Source organism: Astatotilapia calliptera, chromosome 5 (assembly GCF_900246225.1).
Source record: "Astatotilapia calliptera chromosome 5, fAstCal1.2, whole genome shotgun sequence".
NCBI classification, from domain to species: Eukaryota; Metazoa; Chordata; class Actinopteri; order Cichliformes; family Cichlidae; genus Astatotilapia; species Astatotilapia calliptera.
In genome coordinates this window covers 4,005,566-4,031,007 of record NC_039306.1, presented here as the reverse complement: position 1 = coordinate 4,031,007, position 25,442 = coordinate 4,005,566, and the positions used below count along the sequence as shown (strand labels likewise).

The 25,442-nt window shown below is 41.1% G+C and overlaps 3 protein-coding genes across 9 annotated transcripts in view; all 3 read right to left on the bottom strand.

The window, feature by feature from the left end:
• itga7 (integrin, alpha 7) overlaps positions 1–4,097 on the bottom strand; it is a 44,480-nt gene extending 40,383 nt beyond the window's left edge. For 3 of the 6 annotated variants that reach the window (XR_003272377.1, XM_026166726.1, XM_026166727.1), the window contains exon 1: positions 3,573–4,097. Coding sequence is in view for 4 of the 6 variants with exons in the window: in XM_026166726.1 (XP_026022511.1) it covers positions 3,573–3,790 (218 nt within the window). In the remaining 2 variants the exon portion in view is untranslated. The remainder of the gene's footprint in view (positions 1–3,572) is intronic. The other 3 variants (XR_003272378.1, XM_026166729.1, XM_026166730.1) reach the window with 1 other exon arrangement.
• A 4,610-nt stretch (positions 4,098–8,707) lies between these two features.
• Positions 8,708–12,684, bottom strand: LOC113021898 (protein shisa-5-like). Its single transcript, XM_026166724.1, has 5 exons — positions 11,043–12,684; positions 10,721–10,874; positions 10,479–10,639; positions 10,043–10,132; positions 8,708–9,196 (listed from the first exon to the last, which is right to left on the bottom strand). Exons 1-5 carry the CDS (start codon positions 11,107–11,109, stop codon positions 9,075–9,077), a joined length of 594 nt encoding a protein of 197 aa, XP_026022509.1. The 5' UTR covers positions 11,110–12,684; the 3' UTR covers positions 8,708–9,074.
• Positions 12,685–20,899: 8,215 nt separating this feature from the next.
• Positions 20,900–24,215, bottom strand: LOC113021637 (protein shisa-5-like). Of its 2 annotated transcripts, none has more exons than XM_026166337.1 (5): positions 24,201–24,215; positions 23,790–23,943; positions 23,567–23,709; positions 23,137–23,244; positions 20,900–21,906 (listed from the first exon to the last, which is right to left on the bottom strand). In XM_026166337.1, the coding sequence occupies exons 2-5, from the start codon at positions 23,915–23,917 to the stop codon at positions 21,767–21,769; spliced, it is 519 nt and encodes a 172-aa protein (XP_026022122.1). In that variant the 5' UTR covers positions 23,918–23,943; positions 24,201–24,215; the 3' UTR covers positions 20,900–21,766. The 2 variants fall into 2 exon arrangements, with proteins under 2 accessions (XP_026022122.1, XP_026022121.1); XM_026166336.1 differs by lacking the exon at positions 24,201–24,215 and adding an exon at positions 24,092–24,190.
• Positions 24,216–25,442: the final 1,227 nt, after the last annotated feature.

Here is a 25,442-nt window from a genome sequence, read left to right as displayed (position 1 = left end):
TTTCTGCAACTGAATATTTCATTAATTTTGGTTGGTCTTCCTTGAGTTTGGCCTCATTGGCTCAGTGGGCATTATAACCTACAACTCTTGCACCAATTTTGAACATAACAATGAAGCTGAAAAAATGTAGTTGTTCACCAGCATCGCAATTCCATTACTTTTTATCCTGGCTTACCTTGGTGTGGTTTGCAAAGTGCCTCAGAAAGATGAGGAACTCTGTTTCTTGCACCCATCCTGATTTATTTCCACTACCAGTACTTCCTACTGGTCCATCTCTGACACAGAGGTCTGCATAATGTATGTGTGGGAACACAAACAGGCATTAACCGCATATACAAAAGCGACCAGTGAACCTCTCTCTGCTGATGTCGTTGCCCCAACTCGTTTAATATAAGTTAAAGTAATAGTGTGGTAAGTTGTAACATCTGCATTATTGTTACAACTAACCCAGACTGTTGCTGTTACAACTGACCCAGACTCCTATAGCCATGAACTAGCTAACATTACAGCCAACGGCTAAAACATTAGCTCTAAAGACCTACACAGAATATATCCCCATAGACATACAAATAACATCATTTAAGTTTGATGAGTTTAACTGCAAAGCAGATAATGCTATTAGAAATTGAAATAAAGTAGAAAAACTTACTTTTTGGCGTACAAATTACTTTTTTTCGTGTTAAATTGTCTGTGTTTGACGAAATGTGCTGATTTTTCACATGTGATAGCAGAACTGAATTAGGCATGCACAGGATGAGTCACATCATTTGAAACTTAGCCCTGATTGGAGAAATTGGAAGTGTTACAACTGACCCACGTTACAACTATCCCCGGTCTCCCCTACTTTATATTACAGCTCTAAAGTAATATGGTAATAGTGGGGTTATAATGTGGTTTAAAGACAGAGGCAATAACCATGTCATAACATTTACTTATCACACAATAATTAAGGCAAAAACAATGTGGAATACATTATTAATGTGGGCTTATTAACACATTAATGTCACATTTTATTACATGTTAAATTCAAACGACTACAAAGAAAATAAAATTTTATTGTATTACCAAAATATCTGATTTTGACTCCTTAGCATTTGTTTCTGCAGCCCATACTCATCGTTTTTAAGTGCAGTGAGTTTCTGTGCATTTTTAATCTGACGTCCGCATATGTGGACATCACATCGCTACTGGCTGTTGCTCAGGTAGTAGCTCACCTACTAGCCGGAAGGTTGGTGGTTTGATCCCAGTCTGCTCCAGTCTGCATATCCAAATATCCAAGATACTAACCCCATGTTGCTCTCCAATGCATCCATCGGAGTGTGAATACATGTGTGAATGTTAGATAGGCAGCACTTATAAACAGCTTAAAAAGTGCTTGTGGGAATAAGTTCATGAACAAGTTGTTTAACCTCCTAGGACCTGCCGTCCACATATGTGGACATCACATTTTGGGTTGTCTAGACCAAAATACTCAATTCTGCTCTACAAGGGCCTGATGTCCACTTACGAAGACATTATACTGCCACTGTTCTAGCAAAATTTAAAAGAAATGTGGATCTCATTTTTGTCAAAAACAAAAATCTGGTATTTCTTTGTTTTTATATTCATCAGGTCCCAATCAGCCCAAATAGCAAAGAGAAATTAAAAACGCCATGAAAGAGTTCGGGTCTTAGGAGGTTAACAGACACAGCTGTAGCTGGTGGACTGAGAGCGGCTAAAGAGTCGTGTATTTTCTTCAGGAGACAGTAAAGACTAAAAACAGAGTTAAAAGCGTTGCATTTGTCAGTGTGGCCATTATTAAAAATAATATTTTCTAAAATCGTTTTGTCAACTTGCTGAAATGGCAGAACGTTCTCAGACTGCTTCTCCTCCACAAAAGTGGGCATAAAATGCTGCTTTACCTTTTGGCCTAATGATTTCATTTCTTGAGCTAAACACTTTTAAAGGACATTGGTGTTCATGAAAAAATGTAGAGTAACAAAGCTGAAAGTTGACAAAATTTGTAATACTATACATTTCTTTGTGTATAGTCAAATTGTTTTGGGCCCCATTATTCAACATTTCTAAAACCCTGGCTGGCTACACCCTGCAAAGTCATCTGCACAGACCGACTGAGGATGAAATCACCATAAAGTCATCCAAACACAAAGTACTTTCCCAGCGTACCGGCAGCAACATCATTCATGCCACTCTCTTCCAGTAGATGCATCATCACATCAGCACATCAGGTCAGAGTTTTATTGACTGTCTCCTGGCTCTAACATCCCTGATGGACAGTTTTGCTGGAGTCTTATCCCTTGTTTACTCAGGACACAGCAGTCAGGGATACAATGAGTATTCTGGTAGTTGCTTTTTAAAATAAGTCCCAGGAATGCTGCTGGACAGCATGCTGGTTTTCAGAGGGATGACATGACTGTGTCTGATGTCATTCCCCTGGTCTTACCAGGCGACAGGGTGACTCCAGCCCGAGTAAACTAAGCAGCCCGCAGTTAAATATGGAGCTCCAAAACAGGAGCTTGTAGCAAGTTAATTCCCTCATCCTTAAACATTAATTTTCCCTTATACCAGACATGTGACATGAACATTGCATTTGCTATTTTGGGGTTTGGAGTTAACATTACATTTATTTATCAGTAAATTTCAGAGGAAGATATTACCTCAAACGCTGCTATATTTATTTTACAGCTATAGTTCAACTGTTGGTTAAGATTTGGAATACATGTGTATTCTTCTCTGTTAGGATCTTATAAAATACAGAGTGCTGTGATATATGTAATTATTTTATATGCATGATTTTTCTTGCAATTCTGCAACTTTACTTCTTAGCTTCTGAATCTCACCAGATAGTGTGTGCTGTATTAATCTAAGAAGAGACTGTTTGACAAAAAGCAGCACCAAATTCATGACTAAAAGAAAATACACCACCAAATCAGATGGAACAGATCTCGTCAATATTAACCACAAAGCATCCAGACAGCTAAACTTGGGCAGCCTTTTATTCGCGGTCCTGTCGTAAACATGTCCAAAGATTTGCACGCAGGCTTGTTGTTATCATTTATTCATGACTTGCTGGAGGATTGGAACAGGACTCGTGAGTGTTCCGGTCACACTGGAAGACTCATCAAAACAGCTGCCGGCAAACAGCAGATCAGAGAGCAAACACACATGAACAGCTTAACTTTGGGTTCACAGGCACAACCAGACAGACTGAAGACTCCTCACTCTATACTTCATGGGACATGAGTTCCTCCAAGAGAATGACTTAAAAACACTCTTCTACCTTTTAGAGAAATCAGATCCTCACTTCTGATTCAGGAAGCTTGCTCTCATCCACTTTCCTCTCAGTGCAGACGCTGCACATAAGCAACTACTGCAGCAAAGCAGTGATTTGACAAATTGATGCAGTGCAGAAATGCTGGCTGTGTTGGCATTAGCATTTTAGATCCCTAAGAATGAACTCACGATGAGCTTTTGTATGAGAAGCAGGTGCGCACACAAGACATCACATATTTGACCTGAGTCAGAAACACACAGGACACACAGGACGAGCTCTGTGCCGCATTCACACTCACCAGCTCTGAGGGTCTGGATTACGCTGCTGGTGAAGCGCAAGAGAGAAGCCAAAGAAGGTGCCAGGGTCTCCCAACTTATGCAGTGTGTGAGTAGTATCCAAGTTAAAGCCCCAGACTTGAGTCGAAAGGGTCAACACACCCAAAATAAAGGTAGTCCACAGTTTAGAGGAATCAGATGAGAGGGGACAAGGGTTCCCATGTCCCACCAGGGCTGCCATAGTGGGGTGCAGGTCTTCTGGCAAAGCAAGTTCAACTCAAGAAGAGCACAGAGGAGATTCCTTTTGTGGGTCCCAGAGAGCCAAAGGGCAGTAAGGGGAAACCCTGCGTGAGCCTCCTCTGCTTTGCTCTCCTCTCTGGATGCCTGCCTTGTTTCCCTCGCTCTATTGCGCTGCCTCTCAACTCCGTTTGCTGCTGTCAGTCTGGAGAGCAGCCTGTGAAAATGCGGCTGCTACTACTATGTGTGCAAGTGTGCTTCCCTCAATGCATGTGCGCCTCCCCCTCCTCTGTGCTCAGAGGGAGACAGAGGACAAGTGCCTTGAATAGCCCGCTCACTCCTCCCCCTCCTCTCTCTCTCTCAGGCCTTCATCCCCTCCTTCCTCCCTTCCTCCCTCCCTCCCTCCTTTTCTCCCCTCTCTCAGCTGACATCAACACTCAAGGGACTTGTGCCAAAATACCAGGCAAGGTTGTCCGGATACTTGGAGGCCATTGAACAGAGCGAGAGCGGGTGAAAAGACAGCAGACTGTTTTATCTGTTGAGTTCACACGCTCCAAAGCGCCTCCCTCTGTGACCACCTGTTGCTGCAGGTGCATGTACATCGGAGTAATGCATACAAGAAACTCAATGTTCTTTTAGCTTTAAAGTCCCGACATCTCTGGAACGTATCTGGAGGACAAAAGGGGCAGAAATGTGCACAGTGACCCAGGAAACTTTATTTCAGGCCTTTAGCTCTCCTGAAAAGACAGAGTGGAATAATGTATGCACTGTGACTAAGCAGTGCCAACAGGGACATAATCTAACAAAGTGGGACTACACCCACACAAATTTCTGTTTCTCTGAGGTCAAATCTGCGCGCAGCTGTCAGCGTGTCACCTCAACTGTCCACACAATAAACGTCACGCAAACAGTTGCACATTAATTACACAAACAGGTGGCATTCTTGGAATGAGTTTACAGGTTTTTAGGACCTGTTTCCCCGTGGGGAGGGGGGGGGGGGGGGGGGGGGGTTCTGTCGGGATGGGTTCGTTCAGATTTGATTGTAAAAGGTGACGACGCATTAATGTGGGTTGAGCAGGATTTTCAAAGTTTCCATTTTTGACGCAATACTTTTTTTTTTATGTGGACAGAAAGCTAAATATCAACATAATTAATATACATTTTGGATATATTCAAGTTAACACATACAGTGTACAGAAGAGTGTAACTTTTTACAAGGATCAGTGATTGAGCTGCAATCAAATACACTAAAAGGAAAAAGGAAGAAAAAAGGCAACTCTTTCAGTTTTAAAGCTTAAATCCAGAATAAAGTAATTATAAAACAGCTCCTTTTTATAATTAAGAGTTTTATCTCATTTTGATCAAATATCATCCTGCTGATTAAACTAGTTGGTCAGTGTGACTTCAACTTTGAAACAAGCTTAGGATTAGCATCTGTGGTAGTGTTATCAGTGTCTACATACACCAGCTTCCAGCAGGATGAGGCTCAGTTCTTCTCATGTGACCTGCTGGCATCATGAACCAGCTTCATGAACCTGCTGTTAAACTTTCTCTGCCCCCTGCTGCCCTTATGAGGGATTTAAAAATGATCCCATGTATGAGCACATTTAGCCCTAAAAAGATGTTTATACCTGAGTTTTTGTAGACATTTTTAAACATCTTCAACAACTTTTCACAGATGCTTTAATTTATTTTTTAAAGGAACTTTAAAACCTTTTTCTGTGGCAAGACTAATGGAAGCACAATTGTGTGAGGTCAGTATTTTTTAAATAGACTTAGGATCTATTTTAATATTCCCCTTTGGAAATATTTCACAGTGAATCGCGGCTAACAGCATCAGAGATGTCCTCAATCAGCCTGAGGAGACGTGCAGGCCAAGGATGAATTTGCTGTTTCAGAGATATCTGGAGAATGTTTGTAGCTCAGTTACTTAAAATATTCGTCCCTCTTCTGATCTTTACAGGGATGAACAGACAGAGGCTTTCAGAGGCAAGTGCTGTTTCAGTCAATACATCCCCTCTAGATCAGAAAATAAGACATAAACATGCCTTTTGCATGATAGATTAAAGAAACCATGTTGGTACGACAAAGATAAATACAACAAGTATTCCTGTATAACAACTACTACTTGGTCATTATAACTTGAGGGTTACACATAGTAACTGCTTTTCATTTAATCTAATCCTGGATGAACAGTTATCGATACCACACACTGAATATGCTCTGTTGTTGCTAGCAGCAGCATGCTAACATGCTCATGTTTACCAGGTATAACCTCGACTCTGCTCACCATAGACCACCTTCATTTTTTTTAGCATGACAACATTTTATTTATTTTTTTTTAATTAAATAGTAAAGTATATATGTTTTGTGTATTTAGTCAAAAGGATCAAGAAGCAAGAAATACCTTTCATAAATTCAGAAGTTTATCTGGATCTGAACAGTTGATGATGATGTTTCCTCATTTTTGGTTCCGTTCTCTTTGTACACATGTGACATTAACTTTGATTTAAAAACATGGAGGCTGTTGTGGCTCTTTGTGTTTCCATTTGGAAAAGTTCGGTGTCTGTTTGAAGCACCTTGGCCACAGCGAGAGCCGGCACTGGGGAGTTTGTGCTTTTGTCAGCCGGAGCTCCCACACACAGCTCACTGGTTCACTGCAGAGTCCCAGATATTATCTAACACCAGATCAAAAAGGTGGTTTTATATTCAATGAAGCAGTGTTCCTTCTGTCTATTATGTGAGAGATGAGCTGCTTCATTTTGAGATAAAAAATACCAGAAGAACTTAGAAGAGAAGGAAAAATGTGGGTGTGGGATGTGGAGAAAATGCTGAAATATCTTAAAGGCAGCTTGGGCGGGAGGCCAGACAAGAATGCCTTTTGACAGAACAAAGCATAATCAGAGGCTGAGATAGAAGAAAGTGGAAAAAAGAAGAAGAAAGAGACGAGGAGAAAGAAATCAGTGAAGCTGGCTGTAAAGATTATCTGCCACACTATCCATGACACTGGCATTCCCACATAAGTGCTCATTAGCAGTCTGAGCCACGCTCCAAGGAGAGAGCTTATTTTAGACAGTAGACTGCAGCAGCAGTGCACACAGTCAGGGTCATTTCTCCCGTTTTAGTCCCACATTGCTTCAATGGCTGAGATTGCTGCAGTCAGCACTATTACTGTATTGATTTATGGACAGTGTAAGATGCTATAAGAGGGAGTTGGTGCTGGTTATTATGGGATTAAAACCAAGCATGCCCATTCTGGCTATATCTGTCTGAGTGCACTTTGGGAAGGCTTTTCTCGTACTGGTGAAAACATGTAATCACACGTTTATGGATGTAAAAACTAAACTTCATTCATTCATTCATTCAAGTAAGATGTTTTATTAAGCCTTATTTCTTTCTTATATATATATATATATATAGCACCGTACTAGCCAGAAGTATATAATGATGTTTTACCATCATTATATACTTCTGGCTAGTACGGTGCTGGACTAGCTTTTGCCTTAAGAACTCTTCATGGCATAGATTTAAAAAGCACTGGAGACTCAGGTCCGTATTGACATGACAGAATCACAGAGTTGAGTTGCTGCAGATTTGTGTTCATCCATGATGTAAATCTTCCACCACTTCCCAAAGGTGCTCTGTGGAGACCATTCATATTTAAGAAACCAGTTTTGCATGATGTGAGTTTTGTCACATCATCAGGTTGTCAACAGCTGTTGAACCGGTGTGCCTGGCTCATTAAAAGGGTTATATATGTTTTGTGCTTTTTACAGTGGTTTTGTAAAGGTGATAATAATAGTTATAACTCTTCAGAAATGAATTGAATTTGTATGCTTTTGTACAAACTTGATTTTTAATCACATCTTTAGTGTTGAATAGACTCTTGTCCAGGAGGTTATATTATTATAATAGGTTATATTATTATTATTATTATTATTATTATTATTATTATTATTATTATTATTATTATTATATAATATATATTACTGCTTCTGTTTGAGCCACAGAAAAATGTTGTTTGAACCACAGTTCACTAACAGTCATGGCAGTAAAAGCACCAGCGAGAAAAATCAAATTTACCCCAGATGTAAAATTGAGACATAAATGTTTGGCTCAGCTCTAGAATAACGAACAACAAAAAATCTACTGAATGTGAAAAAGTATCAGAGCAAAGGTCCCAGACAGAGCTAATACAGAAATGACACCAGTGCAAAGTTCATTCCCAGAATTCCCTTATCTGGATTCACTTACCCAATCAGGCTAAGTGGTCACGGCGAGCTTTTAATCAACTTGCCGGTGTTTAATTTATGTTACCACAGTTGTGTCTGTACAGAGAGAGGTCGACTCACTCACCGCAAACATCATCCCATGTAAAATCTCAGCTGTACATTGCTCGACATGGATGATGCTGTGAATCAGTCGAATGCTGATCTATTGACAGATCAGAGCAGAAAAACGAGCAACAGCAGAATTCACCATTTATAGGAGAAATTAAAAAAAGAAAAGTAAAGTCTGAATATTTCTCATTAGTTTTAACTTTTGGTTTCACTTCAGCTCTTCTCCACAGTTGACGGTTCAACAACAACACAAGAAAAAGTAACCCACAGACTAGTTGTACTACATATTATTGACACCGCACCCGTGTGACAGCAGATGCTCTCTGCAGATAGACGGGTCGCCTGAAGCTGCCACAGACTGCCAACCGTCCTCTCGTTATTTCACCAAACCAATGAGTCCCATTAGTCAGGTGCAGTTTTATGGACCCGTTAAAAAAATGTAAATGTTATATTTTCTTCATTTACTGCTAAATGAACAACACAAAAATCAGTGCCCATAATTTACATTGTAAATGGAATATTTATTTAAGCATCTGGACAGAGAAAAACATGTAGCTCAATCACAACACATCACAATATAATATACAGAAGTTGTTTTTTTATTATATCTTTCACAATAAATCATACAAACCCATTTAAACTAAAACAAAACTAAATAAAACTCATCAAAAGAGCTGAGACTGTACATCTACCAGTCACCACTTCAACATTGCTTCCCCGGATAAATAGCAATACATCCAAAGAGGACATGACTTTGTAAGCAGCTGTTAACTTTGTTCACAATGATTATCTGCTCATGGTGAGGTATTATACTCTCTTACGAACTCTACCCTCTTAGCATTAGCACAGTCACGCGTAAATATTTCTGAACTCTGTGTTATCGTGTATCTTGTAACATGAAGTCCCTTTTTAGACGTATATAGATGAGTTCTTTTGGATCTTAGCCTTTTATACAGATTGTGGCCCATGACAAGGTTCAAGCTCCTCCAGCTCATCTGAATGTAATGCTGCTGCAGAAGGCTGGCTGAGATGTTGAAAGGAGTCCATTGGCTGCGATTGTGTGAATGGGACTGAAAAGACAAATAAGCAATATATTGTTTGTATTTACTAAGTATGCCTTTAATAGTAAAGAACAAAGGAAGTAAACAAATTTACTGAATATACTTTTGAAGTCTGAAATATGCTACATAATAAAAAAAAATGGGACTGGTCCTCCAAAAGTCCTCACGCCTACTGGATTTTGGTGTAGGTCCATGACAAAGACCTTTAGTTTCTTGTTTGAGCTTTCTACCAGTCTTGATCAAATAAAAGTGTATTACCCTCTGACTTGTCTTTTTAAAAGCATCGTTACGTTGACATAATGGTAAGAAAAACCACTCCTGTGTTACAGTTTAGTCTCACTGGAATAAAATTCATTCATTCTCAAACAATCTGATTTGCACTGCCTGCAGTCACTTTAGTGTGAAGCTCTGTGTATACAGAGTTGATTATATCACAGTTAATCACCACATTATCAGATTACATGTTATTGGCAATTTGACCCCCTTTTACCGACAGCTAGCCGACAGACTTCACTTCTTATTGCCCTTTTATTGTTGCCTTCACAAACCAAAGTTGCTTTTAAGACGTGGTCCCCGTCATGGAAGCAATCAGATCAAAGGCAATAAAATCGCCAGTTCTTTACATGATTGTAATAATTTTGGTTTCCCTTGGTGTGACTGCATCAATAATGGAAATCAGATGCCATCAAATATGTGTTAAAATCACAGCAAAAACAGATTATTAGCTTCATTTGATGACTAGCCTCAAAATCTGGGTGACATCAGCCATGCTTGCTAACAATTTCTCTCAATGAGACTCCAAAACGTTTGAGCTGACGTAGTTATTGTGTTTTAAAATGTAATGAAAAAACTTACCACTTTCCTGGTAGGAGGGTGGTGGAGTTGTGAGCATGGGTGTGGCTGCTGGTACAGGCTGATAGACCGTGTTAACGACAGTGGTTAACGCTAGAGAAAGCGAAAGATTTCATGTAGTTTGAAAATGAAAGCAAATTACAACGGAACTTTTAAATCAAAAGTTTAAAGACAATGGGGATAAAAAATGTGTTTGTGTCTTACTATGTACCCTGCACAAACTGTAAAACTGACAGTTTTGCAGTTTCGTGAGCGTTTGTGCATCAGATTATTTCTTGCTTTCAAGAATTCCTGTAAGCCACCATCCCAATTGGAAAGAGCTCTAACACATAAAGCTCATCAAACAGCCATTTTCCATTGTAAGAATTAAACATAATTTCAAACAAGATGCTTCTGGATAATATGCCAGTGTGGCTGCTTGCAGCTGTAGCAAACTTACTGATTATTTCTCGTCTGGGATTTTTCTTTTTGGATGTCCTGCAGCAGCAGCAGCAGCAACGAGTCACACAGCAGATTATGAGACCCGTGCATACGAGAATGGGAACAGGAACCCCTATTCCCACATACTCTACATGATAGCTTCTTTTCACTCGAGCAGACCTGCAAATACAAAAAAAAGCTGTAGTTTGTGCTCATTTCTGGAGCATTGAAGGGGAAAAAAGGCTAAAATGAAGAGCACACCTTCTGAAACAGAGTTCCTGTTTTTTCTCAGTAAAGTTGTACTTTATGTCACTGCAGCAGTATTTTGTCCTGCAGTCCCCACAGCAGTACTTTTCACATTCCTGAGTATCATGGAAGACACCGTTCGTGTCCCAGTAACTGTGGCAGTGATCAGCTGTAAGACACACATGTTGAAGCAAAGTGAGAATGAGAGCTTAAAGTTGCAGTGCATTACAGATCCTGCAGACAGATATTGTACAAAGACACTAATAGAGAATTAAGATGACTTAGCTTGATATTTTATTTTCACTTTGTTATTTTAAATATTAAAAATAAAACTCACCCCATACAGCCGGGACCACAACCACACACAAAACACACACAAGACTGGACAAGATACTTGAAGGCATAGCTGATGTGATGCAGTGTGTTAAGATTCGTTCGTTTTGGGTAAGAGAAGAAAGCAGGCTGAGTCCAGGGAGGCGTCAAAATAGTGATCCTTAATTACACACTCTGCGCAGAAGTGTGGGAAGAAAACTTGCAACAGATTCTCCAAAGAGTGGACAGCTCCCCATCCTTATATAACCCATGATGACATCACACAGTTAGACCTTACTGGAAATGATAACAGTCTCCCCATAGTCCAAAGTTCTCCTTATACAAACATCAGATGATACTTTAGAGAAAGAGACAAGTGTGTGACATGTGACATGTCATGTTGTGCAGTTCTGTGAGCCTGTGTGTCCAACTAGAGAATGTCCTGACATGACCTCCCTGTGTAAATAAGTGTGTATGCGAACGTGCGTGTTTACATAACTCTGTATGTGCATGTTCTGATGTAGGCCTGCAAATGAATTAGAACAAGGTCCTGCTGGACCCTCCAGTTTGGACGGTGAATACAATGCTGTGGATACCATTTGAGACTTGATTACAATGATGATAATATGCATCCATTAATCTTTACTCAGATTACCATAGATATAAAACAAAGATTATACTGTCATCAGATTCAACAATGATGAATGATTGATCAATGATAGTTATGATTATAAAATGTCACCATAAGAATACAAATTAAAATATCTTTTCTCCACACTCCTCCTCTTTGGCCATCGGCCAACCTTTACCAAGATTTGTTTCACTCCTCCGTCCAGGCAGCCTCTCGCAACGGCATCATATACCCCGGACCAGCTGAAACAGCTGAACCAGAGTCTAGGGCCCTGCTTACCAATTTTACCAACACACGCCTTAGCAGAGGAATGAGACAACACCCGATCATCAATATGCCTAGAAAAACTATAAAAGAAAACATGGCAGACATAAACACTCCCTTCCATTGCCCAAAAACAGACGTCATCCAATCCTCCAGTGCCGTGTTCACACCTGGATGTACATACATTGTTAAAGTGTTTTTCACCACGTTCGTCGCAAATTCAAGACATGTGTAAATATTTCGTTTAGGCGTGGATCGACGTGTTTGCGTACGTTTGTCAATTCGCGGATATAAACCTGATAAGGTGGTGCAGTTACCTGTGTCCACAGCCTTTCCAGTCAATTTCAAAGTGCACTGATAACCCCAATCATCCTCTGGATACAGAGGCGCAGGCTCAGTAAACTGTGTCAATCATCTACTTGCTGTTCTTTAGCAATTTGAGCCATCCCATCCGTAGCGACTCAATCAATTTGGACTCTCGAGCGGGTAGACCTCTGCGTCTGGGCAATTCACCCGTCTGTCAAAAAACAAACAAACATGTAGCAACACTCATACATGTCAACACCCCCTTTATTTTCCAATTTCCCCACAACCCAGCTGAGCTTTTAGCTTCAGACTCGAGTCTCAGCCTGTCACGCTTCAGGCCTCTTTGCCACCTCCTCTTGGAGCGAAGAAACGCCCTCGGATTCTTCTTTCTTCAACTCCCCAGGTAGACTACTGAGTCGCGTCTTTGTTACTTCGGAAACATGGCTTGAACAATGTTTCCGAAGTAACAAAGACGCGACGGATGGCCTGGATTGCAGCCATTCAAAGACCAAATATAACGTCCCAGAACACTCCAGCTCACAGGTTAGTCTGCTCCAAGCATTTACATGAAGGTCAGTGTTTTTTAGTAGTTAATACGTCATTTTCATTACATAATTAGTGATATAGGTTACAAGCAAGTCTGGCGCTGAACAGAAATTGTCGCGCTATGCTCCTTTATTTATTGTGCATAAATAGTGAATTGTCCTGACACAATATTGCGTTTCGCTTCTGTTATTATGGTACATTGACAAAAACATATACTTTTATTCACAGGATAAAACAGGTTTTTTGTATCACTAATTGCCCAGTACGATTACAGCATACAGTATTATTGTCACTGCTACATTACTGTGATGGGTACCAGAAATTATTTCCACTACTAATTAATTACCGTTGAGCTCAAAGGTCCTATTAATAAACGGTTAAGGAATGTGTATTTATGATGACGATTTGTGAGACTGGTAAACTTATGATACGTACGATGGTCTTTCGTTCTACACGGTGCATTTCAAGGTCCTGCACCCATCCGTCGGTAAACTGTACCTGGGCTTGTTGCAGTGACCTGAAGTTACTAAACTTCACGAGTGTATGCACTCACTCCAAGAACCGTATGATTATAAATATGCATATAAATATGCTAAGATGAGATAGCTGACTTCATCTAACTAGCAAATGTTGTCCAGGCTACGTTGGTGATACAGTTTTTTTTAATGTGTATGATATTTTTGTCATGCGATTTTAAAGCTGGTCCTACAACCGCATCCAAGAATAACATGCAGCTTATCTCAGAACTGTCGGTGAAAATTATTCTTGGAGCTAGGTTTAATTGAGCTGCATTTTAAAGAGGTGCAATTTCACAATTTGTGTATATTTTCTAAGTTCACTATTTTGTCATGTGTTGAGAAAAACACAGATTTTAAAATTACATGGTCTAATATTTACATTTAGCATAACTGCAACATTATTTTTTCGTTTTGTTTTTTTTAAAGACTCGAAAGGACTTGAAATTCAAAGTTTCAGACTTGTGACTTGACTCGGACTTTTACACCAGTGACTTGAGACTCGACTCTTGACTTGCCTGACATTACTTGAGACTTGACTTGAGACTTGAGGATAAAGACTTGAGACTTACTTACGGCCCCCACCTTGTCTTTCTCTCACAGACACACCTACACACACACACACACACACTCTAATCCTCCTTTCACAACAAAATTTCGCACTGTAACAGTTTAAACACCTGAAGCCAGCGAAAATTCACTCTCACATTCACATTCACTCCCCTAACAACTACAAAGTTTTCACACATGCAAATAATCCAATCAATCTACTATACACGCCGTTTCCCTCCTTATAGCGAGAGACTCAACCAATCTTTAAAAACTTTATATACACAACATCAAGAATAACGCACACACCTCTGCCTTTTTCCAGGCAACTACTTTTCACTTTATTTACACACACACGGGTAGTTTATATCCTATTTACATACACGGGCCCGCATAGACATAAGAAAACACCACATGCCAGAACAGCCTATTTTTTTTTTATTTCACCTCTTATTTCTATACCGGTATTCCTGACCTTTAGACAAATTTAAAAGCATCTATAGCCCAGGCCACGCCTTGCTGATCAATTACACGCGTCGGGAACGCCCTCGCCGGCCGCGGTCTAATTTCTAAATACTAATTAATTTATAACCGTTTCCCGCAGCTGGGAAGGAGCTCCACCTCTGGCGCTAGTATCAAACCCACGCCTTCAGCTTTACTTAAAGCTCACAGGCCAACGACGTTGACTGGTCACGGCCGGGTCCGCGACCCTGTCAATCAATCTAGCGCAGTAAGGAAAGTGGTCTCCGTCGACCACTTTGGTTTGTTTGGGATGCTCGAACTTCCCCGGCAACCAACCGAGCAAATAGCCTAACCACGCGTCCGCGATCAGGAGTCGCCGCCACGGCGCTGAGCACCTGCGCTCTTAGGGGACCGCGTCCCCAGTTCTAAAGACCTTTAATTGTTTTAAAAGCCTCACTGTGGGCACTCTGCCCCCCCAGTTTAATTACCTGAGGCCCAAAACCGCGTTTTTGCTACTCAATAAAAACCAAATTCCCTACACTACCGAGCATCTGGCTGGCATCCAGTCAACCCACCTCTTCTTTAAACACTTTAAACCGTATTGTCTTAAACACATATAACCTCTTAGCTCAAAATTCACCCCCAAAATAAACAGCAATAAATTTAGACAGACCAATATTCCCTATTTTTAACACTAATTACCAAAGATCACTATGAACAGACATAAGAAGCCCATACTGAGTGAATATTATTTAATTAAATTTAGTTTTAACTTCCAATTTTAGCGCCTTTGGATAAACATCAACAGGTGGCCCTCACCTTTTATTTCGCCTGGCTTGTCACTCAGATAAGCTGCTGATCTCCGTTCGTTTTGGCACCTTCCACGCAGCAGCCGCAGCTCCTCTCCTCCCCAGCCGGAGTTTCGGCACCAAGAATTGTTAAGATTCGTTCGTTTTGGGTAAGAGAAGAAAGCAGGCTGAGTCCAGGGAGGCGTCAAAATAGTGATCTTTAATTACACACTCTGCGCAGAAGTGTGGGAAGAAAACTTGCAACAGATTCTCCAAAGAGTGGACAGTTCCCCATCCTTATATAACCCATGATGACATCACACAGTTAGACCTTACTGGAAATGATAACAGTCTCCCCATAGTCCAAAGTTCTCCTTATACAAACATCAGATGATACTTTAGAGAAAAACAAGTGTGTGACATGTCATGTTGTGCAGTTCTGTGAGCCTGTGTGTCCAACTAGAGAATGTCCTGACATGACCTCCCTGTGTAAATAAGTGTGTATGCGAACGTGCGTGTTTACATAACTCTGTATGTGCATGTTCTGATGTAGGCCTGCAAATGAATTAGAACAAGGTCCTGCTGGACCCTCCAGTTTGGACGGTGAATACAATGCTGTGGATACCATTTGAGACTTGATTACAATGATGATAATATGCATCCATTAATCTTTACTCAGATTACCATAGATATAAAACAAAGATTATACTGTCATCAGATTCAACAATGATGAATGACTGATCAATGATAGTTATGATTATAAAATGTCACCATAAGAATACAAAGTAAAATATCTCTTGTCCACAAGTGTAGGGGGGAAATGAACCTGACTGTGGAGTGCTGGCTGGTTATAGGGCTCTGTGTCTGTCCTACCTGTACATGAGTAACCCAACAACATTTCTTTTTTTCTTTTTTTTTTTCTTTTTTTTTCCTGTCCCGTTTGGCTCTTTTGCCATCAGAATTGTTGTCTAAAGGCAAAGAAAGATGCCCAACGGATTTACTTTACCAAACTGACCATCCCAGCCTTGCCGTAATGGTCCATTTGATTCACCTTTTATTGTTTATTTTATTTTCACTTACTGAATACGGGACAGACTTGACTGGGGGAAAGAAGGGGAGAAAGAAAGAGGGAAAGAGAAACAGCTGAGAAGAGGGACGGGGGAGAAGGGCAAAAGACAAAAACCAACAGAACGGGCAGAGAAAAAAAAAAAAGCATATATCAATCACCTGGATCACCTGCTGAGAAAGAAAAAAGAAAGCAAGCAGAAGAGAACAAGAGTAATAGAATAAACAACATCACAATGATATATGGGAATATGACAGTAAATACTAAATGTTAAACATTATTGTGCAGCACATAAGATCAACAGAACACAGTGTGCTTTGAGGTAGGAGCCAAAAAGGGTGTAGTTTGTGGGTGTGATCACCTGTGTGTACACCTGTGAGCATGGACGCGCTTGTTTTTTGTTTTTTTAAAAGGTTCCTTCATGTAATAATCTGCTAGAGGGTGTGGGGGGGCCACAGCCCCGTCCTCCAGGGCGTGAAGCAGGTGTGGAGGAGATCAAAACTCCAGACATCCAGAGGCCCCCAGAACACAACAGACCAAGGAAGACCAACAGAGGGGCAGCCGCGCCACTGTCCCGGAAAGAGCTGAGGAGAGTCCCAGATGAGGGCTCACTCAGCAGCCGCGGAGCAGAAGCCAGGGGGAGTTGCAGTGACGCACTCGTGAGCTCCGCCGGCAGCCAGCCGTGGCTGAGTGACCGAGCCCCAGGCCGAGAGGCCGGGGGCACCCCACCTCCGAAGTGGCCCGAGCGAGCCCCAGGCTCCAGGCCCCGATAAGCGGCCGCCAAGGAGTGAGCCGGTGTGTACCTGGACGCCCATCCCCGGACACAAAGAACCACCAACGCACCGATGTCTGAGGGAGTCCGCCACTGGCAGGGGAAGTGGTGGTAGGGGGAGATAGGCCTCCAAACCTTGGAGGGCCTGAGATGTCCCCAGAGAGGTGGCGCCTGACACCCAACCTGACATATAGACACAGACATACAGGCACACACAGACACAAACATCCATTCCCACCCTCATGCTCTCATATGCACTTACTCCACACTCAACCAACGTGGAGACAGACATAAAGAGACGTTGTACACACGATCACACTCCCCAAGCGTACTCTACAAACCGGGTCTAGGTGCCCCCGCCCCTGGAGGGGGGAACTGCACCCAGACCCAGGTGGTGTTTCCCTTTTCCCTGCGGTGGGGGGAGGCAGACCGCCCTGACTCCGCAGCAGCAGGAAGGCTCCACACTCCAGACCGCAGTCGGACGGCCAACTCCTCCTCCTAGCCCCCCTGCTCCAGCAGGTCGCAGAGAATGGGGGTGAGAGAAGACTCCAAACCTCCCTCCACCCGCTCATTGTAATGTTGATGCATGTGTGTTCTAAGGTGCATTTAAAACCCAGGAGGGCTTGGAGCTACCTGCCAGAGAGCAGCAGGTAAGCGCATGGTCCCTCCTGCTAGCCCTCAATGTCTACGTGTATTTAAAATTGAGAGGTGGGCAACGATGCCAGGGGTGGGGTGTACACCCTGATGGTACTTTGGACTCCGTGTATCGTGCCCACCCCCAAGATCCTATATGTATGTGTAATGATAGTGTGAGTAACCCAACAACATTCCTTACTTCACATTTCACTAGCTTGGCCTACGTCCTCATTTTAGGTTTGACAGCGTTCTAGTAGGTAAAGTTGAATGGCTTGGACATGAATTGAGCTGCGGTTTGGGGAAGGCTTTGAAGGAGACTGGCGAGGACTCCCGGGCCTGGCAGATCCCCATGTACTAAATAGAAGTGAAGAAGTTAAAGAATTGAAAAGGGGAGGGAGGGGTACGTAAACGAGGATGAACAGCTTGCAGAAATATATAGATGAGAACCGGAAGGAGCGTGTTTGGAGGCGTAGTCCCACTCTTGAAATTCTGATACATAACCTCCAAAAATACCTCGATACTCAATATTTCTTAAAACATTAGGGTGCTGTAATTGTTGCTGGAGCTTTGTCCTTCTCAGATTTTAAGACTCCATCTACATTGGAAGTAAGTGAAATTGTACCAGAAACATCTACTCAGGTTAGTCTAGCACCTACATGTTTTCATTACAGTGCCATCCTGCTGCAGTCTGTGCAGAGGTTTGGCGTCATCTTACTGAAATAAGAAAGTCCTTCCCCAAAAGGAAGTAATCTCAGAGTCACCATGTGTAGTTCCAAAACCTCCAAGTGTCATTCACAGTTAATAGTTAATGCTATATGTTCCTGTAGTCCAAGAGACGGTTTGGCCACAATGTGCTGAGGCCACTTCAGTCATTTAAATTGCATTTAAGTCCGTAGAAAGTGAAGGTATTGAATTGTTGAATTTTGACTTGTATGTCAGATCAAACCAAATGTAATCAAATGTGTTTAGTAGCAGCAGTTTGTAGAAGTGTTCCATCGCACATTGGTCTGTCACATATTGAATCTCTCCTCGTCTTTACTCTTGAAAGAGTCAGCCTCTCTGTGATGTTTTTGTAAAGAGAAAAGAGGGAAGAGAGCACAAAACACAAATGCTGGACCTCAACAATTTTAAAGCACTGCCCACATAGCAAAATTGGTATGGCCCGGATCTGGCCCACACGATGTTCTTACACATGGCTCACATACCGCAAAGAATGATGGCCCTTTGGTGGCCCAGATCTGTTTTGCCAGATGTGGCCCACACATGGGCCAGCACAAGGCCAGTTGCAGACACACTGGTAGTCCTGTGCTGGCCCAGAACAGTTTCAGCTCTGGCCCCAGATGTCAGCCTAATGTGTACCTTAATCAAGCCATGTAATAACAACATGTGCCGGAACATAATAGTGCAAAAGTAACATGACAACACTCTGCTCAGACAGTGAATGGACTGATTCTTTTATAGCGCTCCTCTACTCTCTAGGATTACTGAAAGTGCTCTATTACAACATCCCACATTCACTCAACTGAGTGCCTCCTAACTACATTTATACACATTCATACTCTTGAAATGCAGCCAGGGTTCGAACTGCCAACCTTCCGATCAGCAGATGACCTGAGCTACAGCCACCCACTGGCAAAGATGAGTAAACCGTCACTAGGTTTTGGATAAAGTGTACACTCACAAACCTGTCAAACCTGCATTTGAAACGTTGGCTACCATAGCAGTATAGTATTGCAACATGGCATTTGGGTCTTCTAACTAAAATAGGAACATAGGAACATAAACAGTGCCATCATTGCCAGACTTGGCCCACATCTGGTTGACATACAACCTGCCATGACACCAGTCAGTCAGAAGTGCCAGCTTGATGCCAGATCCGGGCCAGACCTGTTTTCTATGAGCCTGGGCCACATAAACCAAACCACAATCGGACCAGATATGGCATGCCATCACATAGACAGTGCCATCTATGCCAGGCCTGGCCCACATCTGGATGACATACGTCTTCTTGACATACGGCTTGATACCAGATCCGGGCCAGACCTGCTTGCTATGTGGGTGTGGGATCGTCCAGAGAGAAAACAGGATAAAAGCCAGACAATATCGGAGGTCCTTCAGAGTCTGCTGGACTCTGTCAAGGACATTCTATGACACTGTGGTAGCAGCCGCCTTTTTCTATGCAGTGACCTGTTGGGGGAGCAGATGCACGGACAAGGACAGGAGCAGGATTGACAAACTGATGCAGAGGTCTAGTTCCGATGTCTTCTGGAGTCTGTGGAGGTGGTGGGCGAGAGGAGGATGTTAGTATAGCTGAATTCCATCATGCACAACCCACATCACCCTCCATGAGTCTGAGTGTGCTGAGCGGCTCCTTTAGTCAGAGACTGAAACACCCTCGCTGTAGGAAGGAGCACAGTTAGACTCTAAAACTTTATTTCTTGCATATTTGTACAACCATCTATCTATAACACATTCTGGGTATGCATGTACATAGAACCTCAGCTACTGTTGTATATATTGTATTGTATTATATATCTTATTGTCTTCTAGTCGTCTTATCTTATATCCATTGTAGAAACTGTGGAAGAGTGTCTTAAAGAGGTTCTCCCCATCAATATAAAAAAATAAAAAATAAAAAAAACTTATTTCCCATGTTCCTGGCAAAATATAAAAAATTAGGGTTGGCTCTTACGCAGCACTGCACATTTGAAATCAGCTGTGTGTGGCATGCTGTAATACTTTTATTATTTTACATACAAACTATAAATTGGGCAGGGGCGACCTCTGCTGGCAGGTTGCACTTATGACTTGTATAGTATTTTGCTTTGTTTCATTTATTTTATTTTTGTATTAAATTTTATTAAATTTATTTTTGGTTTCTTTCAACAGTACTGTTCACTGCGTTTCAAGACAAGATACAGCCTAATAAAGATATCCAGCTGGCAGGGATGTGGTCATACAAACACCATCTACAGTGAACACAACACAGGACAACAAAGGCTCCTGTTCAGGCTCCTGAAATAAACAAATAATTTAAACCGTCCAATGCTGTGCTTTCATACACATGAAATATGTTATTAATGATTTACTTAGGCTTGTTTATAAAGGATATATTAAAGTGGAATAATGCTATTTAAATAAAGTGTTAACTAATACACTTTTTAATAGCATGTAGTTATAGTTCTAGGATTTTGTTTTGTTAAGTATGAATCATGTTAATGGTGTTTCATCACAAATACCACAACTTGATCCTCATCAACATTGTTGAATGTGAGATTTGTAATTACTACAGAGGGACAGTTGTCTACATAAACACAGACACTGTGGCCACGACAAGGTAGAAATGGTTTCATTTGATTCCTCTTTTTATTTGAGTCGATATGTGTGTTTTGGTATCTGTTTGATTAAAAAAAAGAATAAGAAATTCATCATTGAGTCATGTAAAAAGTTAAAGGAATTAACATTACTGATGCAAAATTTCAAAAAGCAACAACACAAACATGTTCAGAAATTAGGAACACTTATTTAATTGTGTGAATGCTGATTGGGAGCTCTCCTCATGTAAACACAACGTAATCCACAGATTTTACATGTTTTTGAGAGCCGAGGTTCAATTAGGGACCAGATACAAAAACACTGTATTATTCTAAGAAAACTAAATACAAAAGCATACAAAGGTATACACATTCATTTCTAAACATCTTTATATTACATACTTTTGGTTCTTAGTTCAATCTTTGTTTGTGTATTTATTTGGATGAAAGCTAAGGATAGATTTAAACATGGGGTTCCACCCAACTTAGAAGTGATTACCTTAGTGTCAATCCGGCATATTAATCCAGAAAATAACATTATCACACATTTGATGACCTCAGCACTGGAACAACACACATAGACACACACACACACAAAATTTACTGAAGGTCAAAAGTAATGGAAGCTCTGTAAGTTCCGAGCAAAGGACCCAGGCGAAGGCCATACAGGAACAACACAAAGCAGCTGTCAGTACACACAATAGGCATGGCTGCCATTTGTAGCAACTACAAATACCTAAAAAACAAATTCACCTAAAAAATGTATTTTAACCAAGAATCTACCTGATCATACACAATATTGTTTTGGATAGGCATACACAGCATTGTTTATACATTCATCCCTGGGTCTTTAAAAGCTGTAGTGTGGCGTAGCAACAGTCTGGTAAGCTGTATATACATTTAAGGCCTTGGATTATGAGAAGGGTTGTACGGTGCTGGCTGAGCGTCCTCTGAATATGGTGGCGGTGCAGTAGCCTGGCTTGCAGGTTGCAGAGGGTACATCGGCTCCCCGGTGAACAGCACTGGGTGAGTAGGATTGGCTGAAAAGACAAAAGAAACTGATTTTCTATGTTTATATTGTTATTGATCAAATTATTTTTTCTAACTCATTAGGCCATATGAACATTTTAATAGTAAATGGTATGAAGAGTCAACAAATTTAATAATTTCCTTTATAACTGTGTATTGATCCACGTAACAGAACAAAGAAACGTGCTGTCTAATAGATCAAATGGACCATCAGCTCCCTCTTGTTTTTAAATGAAAATTAGTCAGAAATCACTGACCAGTTTATTAGGTACACCTGTTCAACTGGTGACTAATGCAAATCTGTAATCAGCCAATCACATGGCAGCAACTCAACGCGTTTAAGCACGCCGTATTTCAGAAACTACTGATCTGCTGGAACCATCTCTAGTGTTTACAGAGAATGGTGGGAAAAGAGAAAATATCCAGTGAGGAACAGTTCTTTAGAATGACCGGAGTGCTTTGAGCTGACAGGAAGGAAACAATAGCTGAAATAACCAGTTGTTACAACCAAGAACGTCTCTGAATGCACAGCATGTTGGAACCTTGAAGCAGATAAGTGACAGCAGCAGAAGACCGCACCACTCGTCTCGGCTAAGGAAAGGAAATGTTGACTACATTTCAAACAGACACTGCAAAACTGAACAACAGAAGCTTGGAAATCATTGTCTGGTCTGATGAGTTTCAATTTCTACTGTGATATTAAGATCAGAATTTCATGTGAACAACATGACAGCTTGGATCCATCCTGCCTTATGTACAGTTCAGACTGCTGATGGTGGTGTAATAGTGTGCAGAATATTTTCCTGGTACACTTTGGGCACCTAAGCATAAATTCATTATCAGTTAAATGTCAGAACCCATGTAACTGCTGACTATGTCAATTCCATCTTCTGATGGCTCCTTCCAGCATGAAAACATCCTCTATCACGTGCTCAAATCATCTCAAACTGGTTCCTTCAACATTATAGTGAGTTCACTGTTCTCAAATTGGGATGGTGTCATGTGAATATGGACCAAAATCTCTGAGGAATGGTTGCAGCACCTTTTTGAAGGCAGCAAAAGGGGTTCAAACTCGTACCAGCAAGGCAACTTGAGTGTATATTAAATCACAGCACAAACACAGATACATAGCTTCATCAACACCTGGGTGTCATCAGCCAAGCTTGCTGCCAACTTTAAAAACGGGAAAAGTTGTCAGTTGACATATTTATTATGTTTTAAAATAGAATGAAACAACTTACTACTTTCTTGGTAGGAGGGTGGTGGAGCTGTGGGCATGGGCGGGCCTGAAGGCACAGCCTGGTAGCCTGGGTGGGGCGGCTGCTGAGGTGTGTTGGAATTTATCACAACTGGAAAAAGTCAAAGATTTACTTCAGCTTGAAAATGAGTTTAAAGACATCTGGGAAAACTCCCATCTTTTCTAATCTTTTCAAAAAATCCAACATTAAAAATGACAGATTGCTGTTTTATTGTTCGTGCATCAGACTGTTTCTTGTTTCCAAAACTTCTCCAAAATCCCACCTTATCAACTGAGAAGGTGTCTGGCACATAAAATCTCACAAAACAGACAGCACATGTCTATGAGAAGTAAAACTCATTTCAAACAAGAAACAACTGGATAATATGCTGACTTAATTACAGTGTCACTGCTTGTAACTGTGACCAACTTACTTATCTGTCTTTGAGTCGGCCTTTTTTGACATTTCATGTAGCAAAGGCAGCAAGGAGCCAAACAGCAGATTATGAGAACCACACACAGCAGAAGAATTAAACTCCCTACGACGATTCCTACAATCAGACCGATTTGGCTTGTACTGCAAATAAAACATGAAAAAAAGCTTTAATTTCTACTCACATTTGCATCACGAAAAAAAGGTTAAATAGAAGACCACACCTTTGAAAACTTCCAGAACAGAATTCCTGATTTAGCTGCTTGGGCTTATCCTTGCAGCAGTATCTTAGATTGCATGTGCCACAGCAGTACTTGCTACATTTTTCAGCATCATGTGAGACACCGAACATGTCCACATAGCTATGGCACAAGTCGTCTGTAAGACATGAACGAGGGTAAAGTGAAGAGAGGGTAAGAGTTGAACCAAAGATCTGGTAGACAGATGCTGTAGTGATGGCGGAGAGAGACAAACACACCGATGAGATCACAGGCCTGATGAAATAAATATCATAATAAAAACTCACCTGATTCCGCTGGGACCAAAAAAACACACAAAAGACACACAAGACAAGGTAAGACACTCGAAACTATAAGAGACATGATGTCGTGTAAAAGGAAATGAGCTCGACTTACAGGGACGACTCTTCCTACTTGTGTGTCTGTCACACCCTGTAAAAGGTAACCCAACAACATTCCTTCAATAGCATACATGACTTAGCACTAGATGATCAACAGAGTGCAACTACTTGCAAATAAACCCTTTGAAAACAGTACAAAGTGTATTAATCAAAGGTTAATCCTAACAGTTAGATTTTTTTTTTTTTTTGTAATCTCTTGCCAGCAGTTTTTAAGCTTTTGGGAACTAAAGCAGTCATATACCGAACTTCTGAAATCAAAACAGCTTCCCATTCTTTCTTAGAATTAGATTAAAGCTCCTCATTATTTTGGGGTCATATTTTTGGTTTCAAATAAGTCAAAAGTTTTCCTCGGGTAGCAGATGTGAACAATCGAGGCCACAAGCTAAAATGCATCAGTCAAGCAGTAAAGTTGCACTTTAGCTTTTATTACATGCGTTTTTAGTACAGAGCCATCGTTTTACACTATGTGCATGCTTGACACTGACTTTCTGAGATAAGAATCACCTTCCCTGATAAGGAAGTAATCTCAGTAGCCATTGATGATGCATTTACAGATGTGCAAGAATTGCTCATTTCATCCCAGATGTTTCCTTTTGATGCATGCTCAATCATCCAGATAGTTAAATCTCCAAAGGTTGATTCTGTTCACCTGGACGTAGCGTTTTCAGTGGGAGAAACGTTTCGTCACTCATCCAGGTGACTTCTTCACTCTCAGCTGACTGCAGGTTTCCCCAGTCTTGTAAACAGTATATTTGCATAATGACAGAAAGCAGCCCACTGAAGGAACAATGGGCTTTTAATTAAAACAGCATCGAATCCTAGATAAATCGATACATAAATTAACAAATTCAGGATATTTACAGACACCAGTACTGTAGTCACTGGGTTGCTGCTATACCATATAAGACTTTGAAATCAAACCAGATTTACTTCATTAAGCTATCTAAAATCTAGAAAATAAAAAAAAATTCCTGAAGACTCAGAACAAAATGAAGTCTCACATTACCAGTTTAAATGTGAGTTTCTGTTGTTGTGCAACATGTGAATGGAATACTTTTAAGCAGCTCCACCCAAACGTTCTCTGAACCAGTTACTGCTTGTTTTTTTTTTATCTTGTCTCCACCCAGTCTCCGCTGATTGGGCTGGTTACACTTGTGCTCTTAGATCATATCCTTGTACACTCCCCCCCATCCCCTTACTCCCACCAACCACACACATAAACACCATTATTAAATGT